The following is a 21,378-nucleotide window of genomic DNA, read 5'->3' on the forward strand; positions in this document are numbered from 1 at the left end:
CCTTTCTCTTTCTCTCTCTCCCCTGCCATGCGTCTCAGAGGATTTTACTGCCATGAACTCTTATATATGGTTGAATAACAGTCTCAAAAGTAACACACACCAGGTCTGAACTACTGCCACTTTTTTCTCAGTTTCCAGAAAACGTCTAGTTTACATAAAATCAATCGTTTACGGACACATTCAAGTCATAAAAGTAAAGACGTTTTACATAAAAGCATACCTATGTGAGAAGATAATTGTGTTTTGGCAATGTTCGGGTTGAGAAAAAGCAGTAGGAGTGTTAGACAAAGTCCCATTGTGGTCACAAGAGAGTTTTTAGCAAATTAGCCTGAAAACAACAAATGCCTCATTCACTTGGCGTGCTTTCCTGTCGTCGCGAGACAAGAGTAACACCTTTTAGTCGACTACTTTCTTGAGAGTTACCTTTCATTCCGCTTCTTCTTACAAGGGGCCCTGTAATCTGTGGCCAAGTTACGGCTGGCGGCACACAACCCCGCCACGATAACACGATCGGATGAGAAGACCCGGGAAGATGATATGGGCGTAATGGGGTGAAAATCAGCCCCGCGTTGAGAGAAACACATTTCCTAATGCATAATAAAGATTTCACTCTCTCAGCTGTCATAGGGAGACTCTTTGTGACTGAAGGAACAAGCTGGAGGTAAAATCCTGCTGTACAAAAAAAAAACCAGGAGGCTGTTTTTTTTATGATGGGGAGCAAGAAAACGCAACAAAAAAATGAGGAAGAAAAAAAAAAGGGACTTCTTCAGGTAGAGTAACAATTTCAAAGTTGGGCCCTAACATCATCTCCAAAAACTTCTTTCCTTCCACAGGGCGGGCGTAAGATCTGCTTGATGCGACGACAAATCAGTCCTGATCCGAGTCAGATGTGGGCTGTTTAAGCTATAAAAGCGTAACCGCTTGCATGAAAAGGAACGACGCTCCACGAACGCCGCGAGCGACGCCTTAAATGAGCCTCGCTCTGTTAAAGTCACGGCCAAGAGGGTAGCTGGTTGCACCAATAAAAGCAGCTTTTTACAATGCTGCTTTTAGTCAGTCGTTTTTTTTTATAAAGAAAAAAAGACGACTTCTGATGATGACGGTTTTTAAACGCGTTACGATCAAAATAAAGTTTTAATATTTTCATCCAATCTGAACTAAGCACTCCACATGTTTACATTTATGATGGTAGGCCAGAAAATAAGGCATTTTCCCAGCATCGACTCTTGCTCTATCTACAGAAACAAGGGGAAAAGCAAAGGTATAACTTATGAAGCTCAACACACATCTGCTTTAACTGATTGTAAGGAACATGGGATGAACACGGTCTTCACAAGGGTTTTTGTACGTTTTGGTCGACAGTATCTTTGACAGAAATTCCACCATCTGCTTTTTTAATGTGTACGCTGCAGCTTCAGAAGACAAGATAAAAACTCCTCACTGGTCTAGTGTGCTGCTCTAGTTTCTTCTGCTATTTATCACTGTCACATCTGCAGCAGAGAGAAGGAAAAAATAACATCCTCCTCTTAGATACAGCATGTCGCACCTACTGTGAAGAAGCCTTGCTACAATGTCAGAGATATTCAAGTATTTGGTGTTAAATTTTATATATTCTACTGGTAAGAGAAGTATATGCCACTTTAATCGCTAAAAACCGTTTCCCAGCAGCCTCTGGTGCTATTATGTTTTCCTGCCGGTTGTAAACATCGTGACAGCTGACACAGATCCGAGAATAGACGCCCTGGAACGGCTCAAGGCGATCAGATGTTGGCCTGGGAGTGCGGATGATGGACAAGGCACGGTGACATTAGAAGAACTTATTGTATAAAAAAGAAAATAAAAATGCAGCCATCGCTGGTGGCACTGAACGTGTCGACAGGACTCTGTGGCCTTTCGCTTCATAGGTCAGAGCAGTCTGCTAACTGAGTACAGCAGGGAGACCCGACACACATGCTAAATTGAGCAGACATCCTACACTCACCAACCAGGGGAAACCATAAACTCTAATGTTTTATGTCACTTGTGAAGTTTTTTTTTCTTTTTTAGGTCACTGGGCCTCAAACTATTATCTATAACATATGACATGGTTATTTACAAGTTTGTGTCTGTAAATTGAACATACGTGTGAGTACGTACCTTTAGCGAGTCAAAGCAGGCGATCACTCTCCCGTTCTCCACCTGGCAGCTTTTGGGTGGGTGGGCGAATTTGCATTCCTCGTCACTGCGCGAACACGTCCCTCGCTGAAACTGCCGGCACACTTCCAGGGTCAGCCATTTTGTGTCCCGTATCGAGGCTATGTTTAGAGCCATGTCGAAAGGGGTCTGATGGCGGCGGGGCAGGAGGAAGGAGAGGGAGCCGCTCGGTTCGGGGAGGAGGTGCTTTCACAAAGAGCACCGGGTTAAAAACACATGAAATCAAAAGTAAAACCGATGGAACATGCAGTTAAAAATACTCTGCCTCAGGTCAGTGGAGGTGCTTTGTCTTTGCGGCCCCCCCAAAAAAAAACATTAAATCTGGTGGAGAAACCTGAGCATGGGATGAACAACTGTGCTGTGGACGTTTGTCAGTCAAACAGATTCATCAATCATCATCAATCAGTAAACCTCAAGAGCAGACCTCTGGCGAGGCAGAGGGATCATGCTTGTATTGGACACACCACTGTCCCCAAAATGTCCTTTTTATGAGTAATGATCTCTTTCGAAGGGGGTGGGTGGGTGTTGGGGAGCAAAGGTGGCCCTATTTTCAGGTACAATGGCACATTTTAGGACAGCACAAAGGTGTGCAGCTCTTCCCTTCGAAGCGCCTTTAAGCTTTGGCACACTGGCCAGCAGCGGAGAGGTTCAGCTTCAGGTTTAACTCGGGGTTTATTCGCACAAAAAGCGCAGACGAGGACAAACCAGGTGGGATTTGAAGCTATGGCCAGCAGAGACCGCAGAGGAATATCCGGAGCTCTTCGGACAAAGTCTTCAAGTAGGGATGGTAACTCAAAAGGCACTTTCTGTCTGATCTGAAACAGAAAAAAAAGACGAGACAAGAACATTTTTTTGTATAAAATTTCAATAAAATACAGCAAAGTCTGTGGTTGTGACAAAATCTAAAAAGGTTCAAGTGGTTCAAGGCGATAAAAAAGGCAGCTGCGTTATTTGGCTGAGTATGTAGAGACTGGAAGTCCAAAGTCTTTCCAACATAGTTCCTACCAAAACAGGAAATGGAGAAAAGCCCTTTATGTTGTAAGATGACAGCAAACAATCTGAGTGAAGATGGAAAAGGAGCTGTGAAGTCAAGCCTGGACTGTAGAGCCACACAAGGTGCGACCAATAGAAAAGTGCAGCACTGCACTATTCTGGGCGGCTGTCCAGAGAGAGACCTAGACAGATGCATATGCCACTGCCAGACATGATTATGACGCTGCCCAGTGTCACACAACATTCACTAGTCTCTCCTCTCTCTCCGTCCATATTAGGGACCGCCTCGCTGACATCAGCCTGTCGGTTCACATTCATTCGGGGTATGTCGGTACGAGCTTCCTTCCTTGTCTTGCAAAGGCAGTGCTGTGTCTCAATGTCGTGTAGTGAGAGCAAGGGGACGATTGATAAAGCAACAATCTGAGGAAGTGACCTTTCGCTGGGGAGAATGAAATCCATTACTAGGCTACTGAGCAGGGAGCTCGTTTCTGGGCACATCTGGAAATGTTTTGCTTGGTAACTGTGGGCTGGAAGAGGGGGAGGATGCTCCACACTGGAGGAGGGTTGTAAAAAAACAAAAACCTAGAGTGCTGTTTAAAAGATTATTATTTTACTATTCCATGTGTATAAAAAGAATGAATGGAAAACGAAGGTTTGGCCAGAACATCTGGCATGTAGACCAACATCTTAAATTATTGAAAGCAACAAGCTAAGACTTGTCCTAGAGTTTACAAAGACTTTACATTTTTTCAGAAATATGCCCTTAAGCATTATAGAAGTAGAAGGGGCAAAAATAAGAATCGCTTTGGGAGGTTAAAGAGCAGCTTCCTCCTTCAAATCACAAACCAAATCCAGCCACAAGCCGATAAATCCAAAACCATCATCTTAGCTAATCATATTGTCCCACTTTAGTGCTGATGATGTGAAATGAGATCAGAAGCTTCCTTTGCCCGATCGTACTGACGCCCAGGCTCTGCTCTCTAAGGCGGGATTTAATTTCACATTACCCCCCCAGGGAGCCAACCAATCGCTGCAGAAAGAGACAGTCAGGTAAGAATCATGTCAGATCTGACCTTTAGCAATTAATCCCTTCTTATTTTTAGAAGCCATAAGATGTTGGCCATGAAGCTAACCTAATTTGTCACCATGTGATGAGGCGATGGCGCCCGTTGTCTGTTAAGTGACTAGCCTGAAATGATGGTGCATAAAACACCAGTACGTTGCTTTTACGCATTTGATTCGGACAGAAAAAAAAAGGGGGGATTAGCTCACTAAATGAGTTCTCACACACTGTGTCAGTAAGGGTCTGTCAGGGTCGCCTGAAGAGACTCAATGAGCAACAATGAAAAATATTCAAAACAAACGGGATCGGCTGAAGATAAAAAGGTCCCTTATAAGGGTGGTAGTAAGATAAAGAACACATGCAGGAACATGACCACATATTTGTGGGCATACTGATGACATTTATTGCATGTTTTTGCAGTATAGAAAGGAAGTTTTTGTTTAATGAAAAACTACATTAAGTTTTAGCTTTGGAACATAGGACTGCATAAAAACAGATCTATAGTTAAAAAAAAAACACCAATAGCAAAATGGAAGAAGAAGAAAGAGTCTGTTGGTGTTCTTTCTGAAGCATTATTAGAAATTTGTGGAAAGTCTGATTTGAACACCTAGGGGAGGTGACTGCACCCACCGACCAAATCCCAGAAGCAAAGGCTGGACCACTATAACGAGTTTCCCACTGACAGGACTGCCTCCAATGAAACTGTTGTTTCATGACTGAGATGAAATGATCATAGAAGATACCACCGGAAGCAAAAGTCCTGAACAATCGACCTCCCTCTCAGAATCATTGGGTGTTTTCACACCTGATAATTCGGTAGATTGGGGACCGAAATTGCAACATTTGTTACGTTTTCAGCTGGTGTAGTTTGCTTTCGCACTGTACTTCTTGAAAGGAACCAAATAGTTGGACAAACCTGTTGACCTCCTCGCCTGTGGTGGCGCTGCACCGAAGAACCACAGGAATAATGACATGAAAACTTCTAAAGACGACAGGAGTGCAAAACAAAATTGGAATGTTGTCAGATGTTTTCCGGTTGTAGGATTTCTCTTTGGTAAAAGGCCATGAGACATTTCGCCAGAGTTTGCTTGAACTGAACCGAGTTCACGGTCAGAAGGAGGTAATTCTATAGATGGAGGACCCTAAAGCTGACTTCTTGTCATGTCAAAGCTAATTTATAAAAAGACAAAGAAATAGTCAGCTACCTACTCAATAAGAGTATGTAATATTTCTATATGACACTTCATCCATCAGAAAATCAGTAATAGACTCTGAGCCGTTGCAGAGACGGAAATTACAAAGTTGTGTTTCCATTTTACAGATATAAAACCTGTGGTATAATAATCCACCCTGTGGAACACTGGAACAGTGTGAGTAGTGTTAACAGAAATAAGCAACAGAAAGTGAAACCTAAAGAGCTGGAGGTAGAAGCAGATTCTGTGCATCCTGTACCAAAGTGGCCAGACAGGATGACCCGATGAACCCGGACGGAGATGTGAAGAAAACCACTCCAGTAGTAGACTTTGTGGATTACTTACGCTTACTAAGACCAGCTGCCAGGGGCATTATCTTGGTCAGTCTGCTTAATTGCACGAGAGTCAGCGAGACTGGGATGTCTCTAGTGAAAGTCATTGGCTTGACCTCTGAAAAGCGAGCATGTAACCCATTAGTCTGCTATCTGTGCTGGGCGGTTTATCTTTGTAGCTTGTGTTTGCTCAGCAGGGACGATAAGCTACCTGTTTTTAATGGCCATATGAACTTGAAAACAATCAAAAAAAAATTCTAATGATTGTGAGAGAAAAGATTATGAGCAAGGTTACTGAGAGACTGCAATACCATTTATTACCATTTTAAGCTGGCAAACGGTAGATGTTCAGTTATTTGCATGGCCAAGAGGAACAAGTGGACAATGTTTTCCAAAGAGAGGGTCCTAAATGCAGAAAGGAAATGTTTCCTTTCCCTAAGCGTATGAAATGCCTTTGGTCTAAGCCAAGAATCCTTGAGTTCAATTCTATCAAGTACCATTAGGTATAATGATGGGTGAGGGAGATCAGCACAGTCTATACCAGGACTAAGCTATGAGCATTTTCCCGAGTCAGCAGGAAGGTGAGCCCCATATCATAATAGCCTTAGCTAAACAAGGGTGACCCAAATAGTCTATACTTCTGATATAGGACGATATGTTTGGATTTGTTGTAAAATGCACTTTAATTAAGAAAAGGTGAGAGAATTTTTGCTTATTTGACTGCCTGCACTCTGTTAATAGATTTGGTTTCCCTAAGCATTCTTGTCTGCTCTCTGCTAAGTCGAAGGGACTCAGGCAAGTCATCATCTAATTATAGAGCAGTCGTCTGCCTGAGATGAATTGTGCTTCTCAGATAAATATGATGATTAACAGGGTTTCCAAGGTAATTAATGGAAAAAAACTGGATAAATACCATACTTAGCTTTACAGTTTTAAGCCCTGCTGACGTGTTTGCTTAAAAACAACAAATACATGAAATGAAACCACTTGAAATTACCCCTTTTTGTTCATGCGCAAGTCATCTGAAGATAAAATTCACTTGAGATGTAATCTCGAGGTGGGGCACGTTAGTGATTTAGCCCGGTCTATTTTCAACAGGAAGGGCCGGGACCGTTGTTCCATTTTAGAAAACACCCACTTCCCCTTGATCTGCAGCCAGGCGCATGACACCGCTCTGGCCTTTTCCACGCAGGGCGGCGATGTCCAGTTCTTTGACCGCGCCACTCTTGGCTTTAGGTCGAGAAAGCGAAATTTGGACGGACTCGATTCCAGATCTGTCCGAAGAACTTTGCCTGGAAGAACTTTCTAAAAACTGTAGATTTGACAAGCTTTTCTGTGTCACACTTGAAAAAGTGGAGCTCCTGACATTTGGACTGAGAAAGGGGCAAGTCAACTGCTGTGATAATGCCCGTTCCCCCAGGAGTTGAAAGAGAAAGTCTATGTTGGGAGACTGGAAAGCCTCAAAGCTCCTATGGATTTCTCCCTCTCTTCCTATATTTTTCTTTCCTTGTTTTCTGTCTCACACCCTCTCTCACACAGATAAAACATTCCCTCAAGTCCCTCCCCACCCAGACTGGTATGCAGCACACTGCAGCAAAACTCCTAAAAAAACCCCATCTATTTAAAAAAAAGAAGCCCAGACTGAATGACAAGTCATTCCCACCTCGGTTCATACGTTCCCGGAGCGCCGCTGTGAGCTTCTGTCTTAGTCCTAAACACAGGAGGCACCCGTTGGCTCCGGTGCGGTTCTCCCTTCAGCCCCGACGAGAGGAGTTAATGACCATGTGAGCTGTTGTCATTCCTCGCGAGCCGCCGAGCACCGCAGCCAGAGGTCCATGCCTAGACAGGGATTTTCTCTCTCAGCGTCTCTCTCTCAGCCGCAGAGCAAAGCGAGCGAGGCAGGCGGGCGGGCAGGAAGCAAAAGAGTGTCTACTCAAACTATTTGGCTGTAACACTTCCAGCCAACATCCCACCTCCTCCACCCCCCATCCCCCATCCAGACACACACCCCTAAAGCCAGCCCCTTCCTGCCTACCAGCCTGTAGCTGGGTCCTGCCCTCGAACAGCTCCAGCCAGTAACACACAGCCTGCTCTGAATCCCAGCTTTCGTCGCCTCTTGATTGGAGGAGAGCAATCCGATTGATGGGACAAATTCTGCGCTTACAGTCAAAACCCCTGAATACTGATTTCTCACAAGGTATTTCCCCAATTTCACGCGCCGCTTAACGTCACAAACTCAGATCCCGGAGAGCGCGGCGTTGTTTAAATTCGACACGCGATCTGACTAGAGGAACGGGTTGTGGTTGGGTATGTGAGGGGGAGCATGGAAGAAAACAAGCAGTAATCAAAGTGTTGCGCAGCCGCATAGTGGAGATCAGCAGTGTCCTTGTCTGCGTTCTATCGCATTTAACACCATCCCCCCAGGAAACCGGAGCACTACACCTGCACCCTCCCTCCCACTTCTCTCCTCCACCTCCTCTCAGCATCCGTCCTCCAAACTCATCCTCCATCCCAGCATCCCTCGCTTCCTCCTCCATTTAAGCACCTTTCTCTCACCCTCCCCATGGCTTCTCTCCATCCCTCACCTTGCACGTTTCCCCGCAGTTCTGCAAGCTATCTACCAAACTCTATTTCAGTCCAATTCTTTAGTTTACTGGACTGGAAAATTACTACCGTTATTGCTTGGGAAACATAAAAAATAATAATAGATGTCATAATAATAATAATGTATTGCAGTGTGTTTTTTTTCTTTTCTTTCCCTCTCCACTTCCAAGCCGGGCTGATGACATGCTGCCCGGCAATCACATGGGCCGTGAAACCGGAGCGTCACAGAACTGATGAGTCAGAGATCCTGCTTCATGACTTTTCGATCCAGATTCAATAGAACAGCTGTACCGTCTGTCTCTCTCTCTCCCTCTATGTCCATCCCGATGGCTCACACAAAGGTTGTTGGCGACACGTCATCAGTTGCAGCAAGGTGGCAAATAAACGTATTTACTGTCTGTTTTTTTTTAAATAAACCTTTACATGTTTTTATATTTTGCAAGCAGAAAATATCAAAAAGGACCCATTGTTTTCAAAGTTTTGCAAAACGTTAATGCTTTGTAGAACCATCATCAAATACAGTCATAATGTTACAAGAATATAGTCAAAATTACACGAGAATAAAGTTAATTATATACAACAAAAAAGGTGCAATAATATTAGGAGAATGAAATTTATTAAAATTCCAAACAAAAAAAATAATTATCCAAGCTTTCTTCTTATTAAAGTGACTTTTTTCTCATCTTAAGTTTAAGACACTGTTCTGGTACAATTGTGTCTTTATATAATGTCTATATTTCACACAGAAGGGAGGATTGAAATAAAAGCCCCCTTTCTGAAAGTATTTTCTGCCTTAGAAAAGAAAGCAAAACAAAACAAATTATTAAAATTGGAAGTCGGATCTAGTTAAAAAGTACCAGAAATTTTATTTATAAGCCATATCCAAAAAGAAACACTGGAGACTGGATTTTTTTCTCAATTTTCTTTTTAAAAAATAGCTCCAAACAGCAGTTTTCCTAGGTTTATTTTGGTCTTGACTTTGACTAGGTCATTCTAACAAAATTAATATGCTTTGAATAAAACATCTCAACCGAGCTCAAACTGTTAATAGTGCTGCTTGCTCTGTTGTGAGACTTTTGCAGCCTCTAACAAACTTTCCCATCAACTCGGACATGATTGAAACATGCGTTCAAGATGATCTAAAATGTTAGCTTTTTGCTATATGTTAGCATTTTGAGCAATTCAGTTTCATTCATCTCACTTCCCATCACTCAGTTATGCATACGTGTTGACCTGTCACATTAAGTCTGAATTACATTAGAGTTTGTGTTTGTGACGACATAAACGTGGAAAAAAGGGTTGAAAGGTCACTGGGACAGAAAAAGTGTCAACATCTGGTGACGACGGCATAAACGTCAGCGCACCTGTAGGGAGATGGGACAAGCGAGCGCTCTGCTTTTGCACAAAGCATGACAACAAGGGCGGGGAACGCCATCTTTGGTCAGGAGCAAAGTGTCAGCTTACAGCAACAGTGAAAGTTGTGCACGGTTGCGAGATTTAAAAGAGGAGGAGTTAGGATGCTGCTAAAAAAATAACAAATAAAAATATCTACTGTAGCTTATCTAGAAGCAAAACAGTTCAGTTTTTCCGACTGCAGATCTCTGATGTGTCCAACAGGAAAGCAAACAAAAGCCTGGCAGACAAACAAGCTCAGCTACTTCCTTCCCTCGTGGAGTCCCCTCCCCTCCTAATATCCTTGTCCTTTTTGACCCCAAACAGCTCGGCACACTCACATCGAACTGCGATTCTAGGGAAAAAAAGAATTGCTTATATAAAAAAAAAAAAGACTGACAGGTAAAAACTGTGTGCCGACAGTTCAACATGACACGAGAGGGAGAAGAAAAAAAAAGCAGGGCTCAGAAATAGGGCGGCGAAGACAGATCAATGAAAAGGCAGCTGTCTTTTTCTATTATTAGCCATAATCAAATAACAAGCAGTAAAGGGGTGTGCTTCCTTTATTCTGATCAGTACGTCTTAAAACGACGTGAGTAGCTGACAGTGCAGCTATTTATATCCAATTTCTAGTTTTGCTTTTTAACAACGGAAGGTTATGTCCTTCTCAAACATACTAAGGTCAAATTTTAATCATTGGTATTTATTGGCATAAAACAGAAAGCTCACTGCATTTTGGTCCAATTGCACAAGATACCAACCATGAAAAGGTTTCATACTGCAGTGACCTAAGAATTTAAAAAATGTGACATGTCAAAAACACAATAAATGATAAACATATTATTTTACATAAACACACATATATGGGATATATTACATATAAACATCTTACACACAACCAGTGGAAGTTTTTGATATATGCAAAACGACACAACGCCCAGGGAAGTACAACTTTGGGGGACAGCAAATACCTCTGACAAAAAATTTATTTATTGTTTTCTGAAGCTTTTTTTGCACATACAGTCAGTGAAGAATTAGTTTTCTTAACCTAATTTCAAACCCAGGAGATATACAGTATATGTCAAATGGCTAGGGATAAACTGACCCTGTTGGATGCAACCTAAAAATAAAATCTTTGTTCACAAAAGTCACTGCACAAAACTCCACTGCAGTAAAAAAAACAAACACGTTGAAACGTGTCTAAAGCTCTCCGTCAAAAATTTGGACATTTCATTGAAATTTTAAGAGGATATTGATTCGTTAGAAAAGAACAAACATTAACTATATGGATATAATTTCACATATCATGTTTAAAGGAGAAATGGCGCTGCACACTTCTTTATCAGCCTGATTTCTTTTAAAAAAAGACAGGTTCTGTTCTGAAACATCTGCACAGTGTTGTGCAAAAAGCCTAAGCATCCTCTTCATGAGACTGTTATACTTCAGTCAGAGGCTTCAACACAGCTGTAATACGGGCTGCTACAGGAGATAGTTTGTGCCGATAGCCATCAGCATTTCAACAACTCTTTGAACTTCGATAACGAGTTACAACAATATTTAATTTCCCGCTGGGATTTTTTTTTTTAAAAGGTATTTTCCAGTCAAATTGAACTGAATAAATCCTTGCATACTTACTGCAGATGTTTGCCTGAAAAAGGAAAAGAATGAATGTGAGGGAATATATAGTGTACTAACATGCGAAAGTTAATTTAAAATGATAGTTACTAAGCAATTGTAAAGTCACAAGACACAACGACGACCCAACATCACATCTGTTTACGATGGGCCAATTTCTTTTCTTCTTATTTTCAGCAGCTCTCTGCTTCTGTGTAGTTATTTCTCGGCCTTTGAACCACAAACGAGACCTAAAACCTGAATTATTACTAATATTTCACAACAACCCTGAAGTCCTGAGAGGTGTTACATTCACTAACACGCCACTACGCGTGCATAAAATGAATACCTAAAGGATGCTAACGCTGTCTGCTAGGCTAGCTACCTGCAGCCTACCTGATGTCGGGACCTGTCACATCCAGCTGCTCTTCAGCCCGCCGCCAACGGCTGGTCAACGACTGGAGACCCGCAGCACGGCTCGACAGGGCAGTCACGGTCTTCGGCTGACACTTTTCGCCCGCTCTTTCCCCCCTTACAAACTTTTTTTGCTCCTCTTCTTTAAAAAAAACCACATATCACAGCGGCGCCTTTGACCCGCTACATGCTAGCTCGCTAACTACTTTTAAAGGTTGGGAGCAACAAGCGATTTTGACAGTTCGAGGTAAAGTCGACTTCTCCGCCTCTGTGGAGAGGCAATTGTGAATATACAAATATAATAAATAAATGTATCAGTTTTTTTTTAATTACCCAAGCTTTAAGAAGTGTAACACTTTTAATGCAAATCACACATTCCATGTTTGCAGCTTCTGTACAGAAATATAATTAGTTTTGAAGAGGAAATCCCCCCCACCAAAGTGAACGTGGTACGGTCCAAAGAAATCAAGGGAAGTGAAAGGGAGGGAAGGGGCTCCTGTTACTAGGAGACGGCAGTGAATAGCTCTGGGGGAAAGATGGGCCCAGTGATTTATGAACCAGCGTCGGTGTGTCTGTCAAAATAGCCTGTTATCGTAAAATGAAAACACCTGGTAAAATATAACCACCATTTATTCTGTTATGAGAGAGATAAATTACTAATTCGATTCAAAAAATACTTTACTAATCCCAGAGGGAAAATAAACATTGTTGTAGCTTAGATTATACAATTATGAATTATGAATTGTTGTAGATGCTGATTGCTGTAGGCAACACGGATCTCCTGTAGCAGTCAGTATTACAGCAATTCTGATGAAGCCTCTGACTGACCAGAGGTGGGCAGTGACTAGTTAGATTTGCTCAGTTGCATTTACTTTACTAAGTTTAAGGGAAACAAATATACTCAGAGTAGTTTACTCCACTATGCTTTTTACGTTTACTTGAGTAATCTTAATATGAAGCATCGCTACTCTTTATTGAGGAAACACGTGTCTACTGCAAGTATTAGTTTGATATTTGCAAAAAGTTTTCTTCTACTTGAAATTGTTATTTTGCAAATATGTTATTTATTACAGCTACTCCAAAAGTACAACGCTGTTTTACGAAATACTTTTTTACCTTAATATCTTAGACGGCTACTTTTTACCTTCAATTGAGTAAAAATAAGTTGAGGTAGTGCTAGTCTTACCTGAGTACATTTTTGGGGACTACACACCACTTTTGAAGACACTCTGCTGTTGTATAACATTCACATGAAGAAAATGCTCACAGTTGCCGGAAAGTTCTTGATTTCACCATCACTTCCAGAGATTCCACGTCCCCAGAGCCCTCTTCATCAGATTGTTTATCCTTTTTAAATCCCTAGTTCTGATGCTGCTACCAGCAGATGATGACAGAAGAGAGTACAATTTTGGCAACAGACTAATAAATATGCAGCATCTTACTGCAAATATCGAAGGACCTAACCTCTCTGTACGCAGATTCTTGTCCATCCCTAATACACCTGACAACTGCAAAGTGATCTAAGTATTTCTGTAGATGGCAAGAGTCTGAATTTGTGTTGGAAGGCTCAAGTGAACAAGGCGAAAAGGAATGGTGAGAGTACAGTTCCATGTGGGGCTCCTGACCACCTGAATTGACAGAGAATCCTTTAGTCTTATAAATTGCGGTCTGCATGTCAGGTAGTCATTGATCCAGGCTATTGTTGAGGCTTCCATTTGTGTATTTTAGAGTTTCTGACAAAGCAAATCAGTTGAAATTGTACTAAATGCACTGGAGAAATCAAAGAACTGCCTATACTTTGTCCAGATGACATTGGTTTTGTTGAAGCAGGTGTATGACGGCCTCTTCAACTCCAACTCCACGGTAATAAGCAAACCGCAAGGGGTCCCGATATGTGCTTGCTTGCTCACTCAGGTGGGTCAATAGGAGTCTCTCCAGGACTCACTGACGACGTATGAGTGAGTTTTCTTTGATACCAGAACAACACTGGATGTCTTCCACATCACTGGGACTTCCTTTAGTATTTCACAAAAGATGTGACGATTTCTAGGAGACATCCTCAGTTGCTTAGACTTTTAATGGAGAGAAGCAGGTAGTATCTTGGTCACCTTGCATGATGCTTACTTCTCAACTCTTTCTTCACTACGACTGACACCAACAATTACAAAAAAAAAGACCTCCTTTCCCTTACTTTGCAACTCTGAAATCTGCCTGGTTTGTCAGTATCACTTGATGCTTCACAGAGGAGCGTGGCATTTCGCAGCCTAATTGCGTGCAGCCAGAGTGCTCTAGTTCGCGTCGTGACACACAAGAGACCGTTGTCGCCGAGGAGGACGACAAGTCAACGAGGCGCAAGTCACAAATATCCCCGGAATGAGTGGAGAGGCGCAAATTTAGCCCCTCTGACGGCTGCCCACGCCATGTGCTGCCTATTGAGCACAGAAACAATGAGAGCAGCCATGGTGGACCGCTCTGTCAGGGCCAAGGCCAGCTTCACAGGAATGCTATAGGGAATAACGGCATTACAGCCTGTCAGGATGCAAATATCCGAAAGCATCTGGACTCACAGCTTGTTAGTTTTGTTTGAGAAATATCATGTTGTGTCTCTACAGCGCTACAGCACTGCCGTGGAGGAGAAACAGCATTTCCTAAGACATCAGTGATTATGAAAAACTGCTAACATAGGTCAAGCTCAGCCCCAACCCCACAACCTAATGTATTGATCTAGTTGCAGAGGAGGCATTTGCAAAAAAAAAATGCTGCTGCTGGCATGCTTTTAAAAAAAAAAAAAAAAAAAAAAAAGTCCCTGAACGCCCACTCACTTGCAAACAAATGCACAACATGCACAAAGCTATCATGGATAAGAACGTGTGAAATAGGGGGGAAAAAACAACAACCTTTAATTACTGCAAAATACAGTTTCAGTCTAAAAAAACAAAACAGAATATCTATTTTAGCACAACACGTGCAAAAAAAAAAGAAAAAAAAGAAGAAGAAGCAAACCAGGCATCTCTGTTTGCGTGGCGCTCATTAATGGGTTTGGACTCTAGATCAGTTGCAGTGGCGGTCCACGCCGCGGACCTCGGGATCAGATGAGGAGGCGTCAGGCGGAAAAACAGCCGCGGAGTCGGCAGGACTCCGGGTGCTATAGTTTCTCTCAAATGGAGAATAAAAAGCAGCGCAGTAAGGAAGAGTTTACCCCCCGGCTGGCAGAAAACGGTACACAGACACTCGAGACAGGCAAATGTGTGGCCCGCGAGCACAATCAAAGGACCAAAGGTTCTGATTCTGGGGTTTCTTTTTTGTTTTTGTTTTTTTTGGCTCCATGCATGCTCACTAACATACAAAGTGGAGAACACTCTCTCCCCAAGAGCAGTATTGATTTTAAAATCCCTGAACGCTTAATCGGAGCACACCTGATTATGAAAGCTTTTAACCCAAATGCTTAATACAGCAGAGTTTTAATGGAAAGAGCTTATGGCTGACATGAAGCTCCATTAAAAAAAAGGAGGGTGTGTGTGTGTGTGTGTGTGTGTGTGTGTGTGTGTGCGTGTGTGTGCAAAACTCTCACCTGGGTTTAGTCCATTTGACTGATTGTTGGGAGATCACCTGGGCATTTTACTGCCCCCGCTGCGCACTTTTGATGGACATTTCACTAATCACAGGTACTGAGTAATGACTGATTGAAGGTGCCTCCACTATCATTAAACAAAATCATTCCTAAATGCTTTCACACGGCAGGAGAGAAACACCAAGAAGAGCCACTTCGAGGGCGGACGGCGTGTGCATCAGCATAAATCACTTGCTGCTGCAGGACGTAGGAGAGCAAACAGCAAGTCAGGCGCTTTCAAAAGCTGCAAGTGAATTATTGTCCTGGATGTTTCTCAAAAATGGAAGTTGAGGTTGCAAAAAGATGCCCATTATCCATTCTAAACGCTTAATGTGACAAAACATCACTGCAAATTATGATTTGTGTGTCTCTGCCCTCATTTGAATGATTCGTTGCTTCGTTATTGTGGTTAAGTGAACTTAAACTATGAAAGACGGCACACTTTACACCACATTAGCACCTGCTGCCACAAAATGTGTAGAAATCCTTAAGTAAATCCAAATTTTATTGCAGTAGCATGATCCCACACTGAAAAAATGCTTTCAGTGTGAAAAGTAATAGTTTTTTTTTTTTAACAAAATAACTAGTTATTGTCTTCCCTATAAATTTCTATCAAATACATATAATGCCAGTGTAATACCATTTTAGTCTTCTGAATTGTCTTGGGAATTTTACCTACTTCACAAGGCATCTTAAATAAAAGATCTGATGGCTTCTGCCAGCATGGACACATCCCTCTTTACAAATTTGTTTGAGTTTGTTCAGACATTTACTGTGACGCCAGTGCCGCAACAGATGGCTGCAGAGCAAACAGTCCTCTCATCCACAGAAGGACGGACGATGTGCAGCATATTGCCGCAGCATATTTAGGGGCCAGAACAGCAAAAAAAAAGAGATGATCATCTCTGACAATCAAAACGATTACAAAATGGGTTAAAATCTGGATTAAAGGCACGACTGAAGCACTGAAGGCTGCTCTGAGCTGGGACCTGCTCAACTTTTAGATCTTATTTTATGGAAACACTGTCGTCCCCACCAAGCTTATACTGGTTTATCCAAATAATTAAAACATTACCATAAACACCTATTTTTGAGCTGTTTATACCTTCTTCCGGTTCCCGTCAGGCAGAAGATATAAGGTTCCAAACACTGACAAAAAAATCATTCGTACCATCTTTAAACTCCATAAAATGAGAGGTTGCTGAAGTCGTTTTAAATGTTCTTTTTCTTTTTTTTGGTGAGTTGTACGTCCTCCATGTTCCCAGCTGGACCTAAAATGAATTAATTTAACAATAAAGTGTTTTTTCTTCTTTTTTTCTCTTTGGTGATCCACTTGGCCATGTATTTTCAATCATAACCCTGCTGAAAGACCCGATGATTTGTTTTTGTTTTACATTGACATTCTTAACATGTTCGTTCACTGAAAAACTGTATTTCATGTAAACAATATCAACCCAATAAATGTTCACAACATGATTGACTTTCTAGAGCAATTCTGTTGGTTTTTAGTGAGCAAAATATTTGACTCCAAATCAGCTTTATTATGTGCTGCTTTCATCTTTTATGCCATTCGCAATGGTAGAATTGTTGCAAATGAAGCTGACAAGATATAAAGTCAATCATTTTGGCTCAAGTAAAAATCAGTGACCTTTATGACATGCGGCCACATCTGCGTTTGACTGAATTCAGCCAGGGCAGGCAGGTTAAGATGCTCCTTTTTCAACTCAGCCGCCTTGTGTTTTGATTTATATATATATATATTTTTTAACAAATTTAAGATGCCACCCCACAACGGAGCAAATTCAATAACCGGCCGTGGCATTTCCGAGAAGAAAACATACTGGCAGTAATTGTGAGAGATGAAAATCTCGAAAATGTCAGGAGAAATGCCATATTACCATGACAACCCGGCAATTGTCTTGTCAAGGTTGCGCTGCGTGGAACGCGGCGACGGAAAGAGACCCCGACTGTTTCTCTCCATCAGGGGTGATTGCGATAAATTGTCTATTTTCTGCCAGCTGTTTGTTCGCCGCTGAAACTGAATTGACCTGTTCCCTGAAATTGCTCAACCAAAAATAAAACGAAATCAATGCTAAGGCATTACCGTCCTCCTCCCAAAGAGCTTCCAAATACAGTAAAGGAATTTATATTATTCATGAGCTTCAGGTTCACACAAGGCCATCAAGTCGACCCAGACTCCTTAATGGCCGATCCGCCCTTCATTGCAGCCAAACAGGCCCCGTCGCTCCTACTTGCCAGCCACTTAGCTCAAAGGATTGAGGCTCCTTTGAAATATTCAATAATGCATTAAAGATCACAGAGAAGTTAGCTAATTACGCACGCTCACACACGTTTGCACACGCTCTGTCTTTTCTCTGAACTCTCGTTAAAAACAGAGTGAAGTTGGGGGGGAAGTAATTAGGTTTTCTTCTCTCTGAAAAGCCACAAATGGCGTCGAGTTATCGGTGGACGGAGAAGGAAAAAAGTTTGGAAACTGTCTTGGATGGAGTGGTGTTTGGTCTTTATGTGATTAGATCAAAACTGGACCACCGTAGGTTCAAGCTGTTCTGCCGAACGTAAAATGGTAACGACCAACCTCACACTGGCCCATCGGTTTCCCACGGCAACGCGGCCTCAGCTAGAATTGTGCTATTTTCGAATGTCTTTTCTATGGAAAGTACTCCTGGCTGAATCTGTATACGTTTAGCTACGTCTTTAGACGTAGGGTCCAGCGGGCCATCGACTAGTATTTGAGCTTTTGTACTATCATTTTTTCTGATATGTAACTCCCAAAATTTTAAAATCTAAAATATTTAACAGAAAATGCAGTGTGGGCAGCTGAAACACTTAATTACAATGTTACTTGACATGCTATTTGTTGGTGTTTTCATTTTCCTTGGCACTAATTGGCTGACAAAGATACTACAGTTGATTTTCTTTCCCATAAATAAGAAATAAGTCTTTCTATGCCAGCATTTGCATTTAGTAACTGTGTGATGTTCTTGTGTTTCTTTGACGTAGAAAGTTCTCCTGGTGCAGGTATTTTAGTCTATCTACGGTTCTCTCCCATGCTTGTGTTTAGATTTCTTTGTGTTTCAATAATAGTGGAACTTATGCCACAAATTAGACTTAAAATCACTTTGATAAAAGTTATCAAAGCAAGATATTTTTCACATTTACTTTGTTTTTTGTTTTTGCACTGGCTCAGAGTCAAAAAGACACTTTGAACGTTGAGTTAAATGAGTCGAGTATTGAACCGTTTCCCTTGTAATCGCTAATTTTCCAAGTGGCTCTGCATCCAGTATCAGTCAAAGCCTATACTTGGAGTGCGCCAATTATTACATTACTGTAACCATGGTGATTTATTTGCTGTGTGATTTGCAGCGGAAATGTATTTATGGGTGAGAGTGGGCAGCGGTTCAGTGGGCGTGTGTGTGTGTGTGTGTGTGTGTGTGTGTGTGTGTCGGTGTGAGTGTTTGTTCACAAAAACAGTACCAGGGGGCTGGATCAGTTATACGTTCCCAACACATGTTTGCTCACAGACACTTGGCCTGACCCCCGGGGCTGAAGGCACAGTTCAGCTCAACTTCAATCCGGTTACACAACAGATGCCCACGCTCAATATTGAATATGCTCTCAGGTACAAATATGGCTGCCATTTCTAATTACGTGATATAAAGCTGGAGGGAAAGGCGGTTCTGTCAATAATGAATGCATTGTCTTTTATTAAGACAAACAGGCAGATATTAAAAACCAACCGTGAGCGTCTTGAGAGGCAGTGCAAAAGCGATGGCACGCTGAAGCTAATAATAGTTTGACTGCACCATCTAGTGGACGTAATGTAGAATGCATTCATTAGTCCTCTAAGTTTTTGAATATTTAAGAGGGAAAATCTATTACAGTTTGCTTTCAAAAACTATTTTCAAAATCAAATTGCCTGCAGACATGTTAGAAATTGAATAATTTGTATTTATACACCGTTACCATTTTTCACAGTGTAGCTGAAAACTGCGACACCAAAATTGATTATGATAAAATCACTTTTTCCTTCTTTTGCTTCATCACAGCGTTCCTCCAATTTTCTATGAGCTTTATGAGCCTTATTTGCTTTAATAAAAATGAATAAAAAAGTAAAACTGCATCATTTTTCTTCCACGTGTTGACATCACGCTCCTTTGTGATGATTTGTCACATAGAACTCCAGTAAAATATAACAGAGCTTCAGGATTAAATGTAACAACAAAATTAAAACCAAAAAAAAAAAAAAAGAACAAGCCTGATGTTGAAATTTTCTTTAGCTGCAGGGGGCAATGTTGCTCTTCTCCCGAGAGCCTCTTTCACGGGATCTCTTCTCGCTTCCATTGTTCTTTCGACGAACAGGAAGAAGAAACACCAGAATAGAAAGTTCATTGAAGAACACGCCGTCAAAGACGAGTTTTATTATTGCCGACAAAATTGGCCCCGCCCTGCGCAGAAAGCAAATTTGGAGTCTGACAAGTTGTGCATGAAGGTTCTTCAAAAGTATAAATCTCTAAATCGTGTGGAGTTTCAAACTGGACCGGTGATAAAAGTGTCTAAAAGTGTTAAGTGTCAAAGGAAAAAACAAAATAAAAAAATAAAAAATTGCTGATGTAGAAATGATTTAGTATGGAATCCTGTTTCCGCCACTCTGATAAAAAAAAACACCTCATTATAATGAGATATTATATAGAGATATTATCTCAATATGAGGAGATACTGTATATGTATAAGAGTGGCAGAAGTGGGCTTCCATAATTCCGAGTGACAAACTGTCTCAAAGAGTGATTAAAAAGCGGAAAATCCCGTTTTTCTGTTTCCTAACCTGGAAAACTCTGCAGCGTGAAAACATATCGGCGCCGGAGATACGCAGGAAGGACGGATCATGTATGGACGGTGAAGGCGGGACGCACGAATCTCACGCACATGGAGGGGAAATGACTCTCCTGGGAGGATGGATCTGAGAGGAGGGGAAAAAAAAAAAAAAAAAAACCAGGAATCTGTCTCCGTATGAGGCTAAAGCGAACCAAAATAGAGGCGCTGACAGCTTCCTCCATCCCACACCCGTTGGGAGCGCTTATCCCGTTTTGCTTTGCGAGATAAGAGGGGGATTTATTTATTCAGGTTGATAGCTGCGGGCACACTTTGAATGATAAAGGAGGTGTGTTTTGGATGCGGTGTGTTTTTGCCACTTTTGGGTGTGCCAATCAGGATTAAAGGTCACGGTCTGCAGGACAAATGAGGGAGTATTAGAATCTATAACCGAGAAGGTGTGAGTTTCTCGGGGTTCTCGTCTCTTTTGCGCGCCGCCATTAACGCACAACAAAACAAGCCCACATCTAACAAGGAGGCATGGATATTTTTGATCCATTGTCAGATTTTATTTAAAAGAAAACCCACATGTAAAGTTGGGAATTGGCGGAAAAGGAGCCTTTTGTTGCGGTCGTCCTCCTGGTGCTTCAAAGGAAGGTGTTGGGTTCACTACTGGATGAGTTTGATGTTATTTCAGTCAGAGAAAAGACATCTGTTTCTCCATGCCTCACATCTGTGTTAACTTCCCCAAAGCAAATGCTTCCCGGAATGGTGATTTTCATTTTATGCTTTTGTGTTTCTGTTTTAAAAACAAAAACCAAACAAAAAAAAACTCTTCTGACGGTGGGCGTTTGGGTCAGAGAGGTTCCGGATGGTGATGTTGGCACGTTTGAAGGAGGCGATCGCTTCCAAGAAACACTTCATGTTCATTTTTTGTGACCTGTTGCGTATCTCAGAGGAGAAATGTCTTCAGGCAACATGACCTGAAGTTTGAGAAAGAAGGAGATGAGGTTTCTGTAAACAGTTTTAGCTCTAAATGCCAAAGACGTTTCTGAATTTAAAAAAAAAAGAGCTTGTAATTAAAAATGTCTAACATGCTTCAGAAGAAACCTTCCTTGCTTTTCACTCAAAGAAGATGTG

At 41.7% G+C, this 21,378-nt stretch overlaps 1 protein-coding gene across 12 annotated transcripts in view; it reads right to left on the reverse strand.

Annotated features, from left to right (window-relative positions):
* The window catches only part of mbnl2 (muscleblind-like splicing regulator 2), a 44,095-nt gene extending 32,081 nt beyond the window's left edge, over nucleotides 1-12,014 (reverse strand). For 4 of the 12 annotated variants that reach the window (XM_028006337.1, XM_028006333.1, XM_028006327.1 and 1 more), the window contains exons 1-2: nucleotides 7,438-7,747; nucleotides 2,137-3,008 (exon numbers count right to left, since the gene is read on the reverse strand). In XM_028006337.1, coding sequence (XP_027862138.1) covers nucleotides 2,137-2,310 — 174 coding nt within the window. In that variant the 5' untranslated portion in view covers nucleotides 2,311-3,008; nucleotides 7,438-7,747. Of the gene's footprint in view, nucleotides 1-2,136; nucleotides 3,009-7,437; nucleotides 7,749-11,780 lie in introns of those variants that run through there. The other 8 variants (XM_028006329.1, XM_028006336.1, XM_028006331.1 and 5 more) reach the window with 4 other exon arrangements.
* Nucleotides 12,015-21,378: the final 9,364 nt, after the last annotated feature.

The sequence above is a fragment of the Xiphophorus couchianus genome, chromosome 22 (assembly GCF_001444195.1).
Source record: "Xiphophorus couchianus chromosome 22, X_couchianus-1.0, whole genome shotgun sequence".
Lineage (NCBI taxonomy): Eukaryota > Metazoa > Chordata > Actinopteri > Cyprinodontiformes > Poeciliidae > Xiphophorus > Xiphophorus couchianus.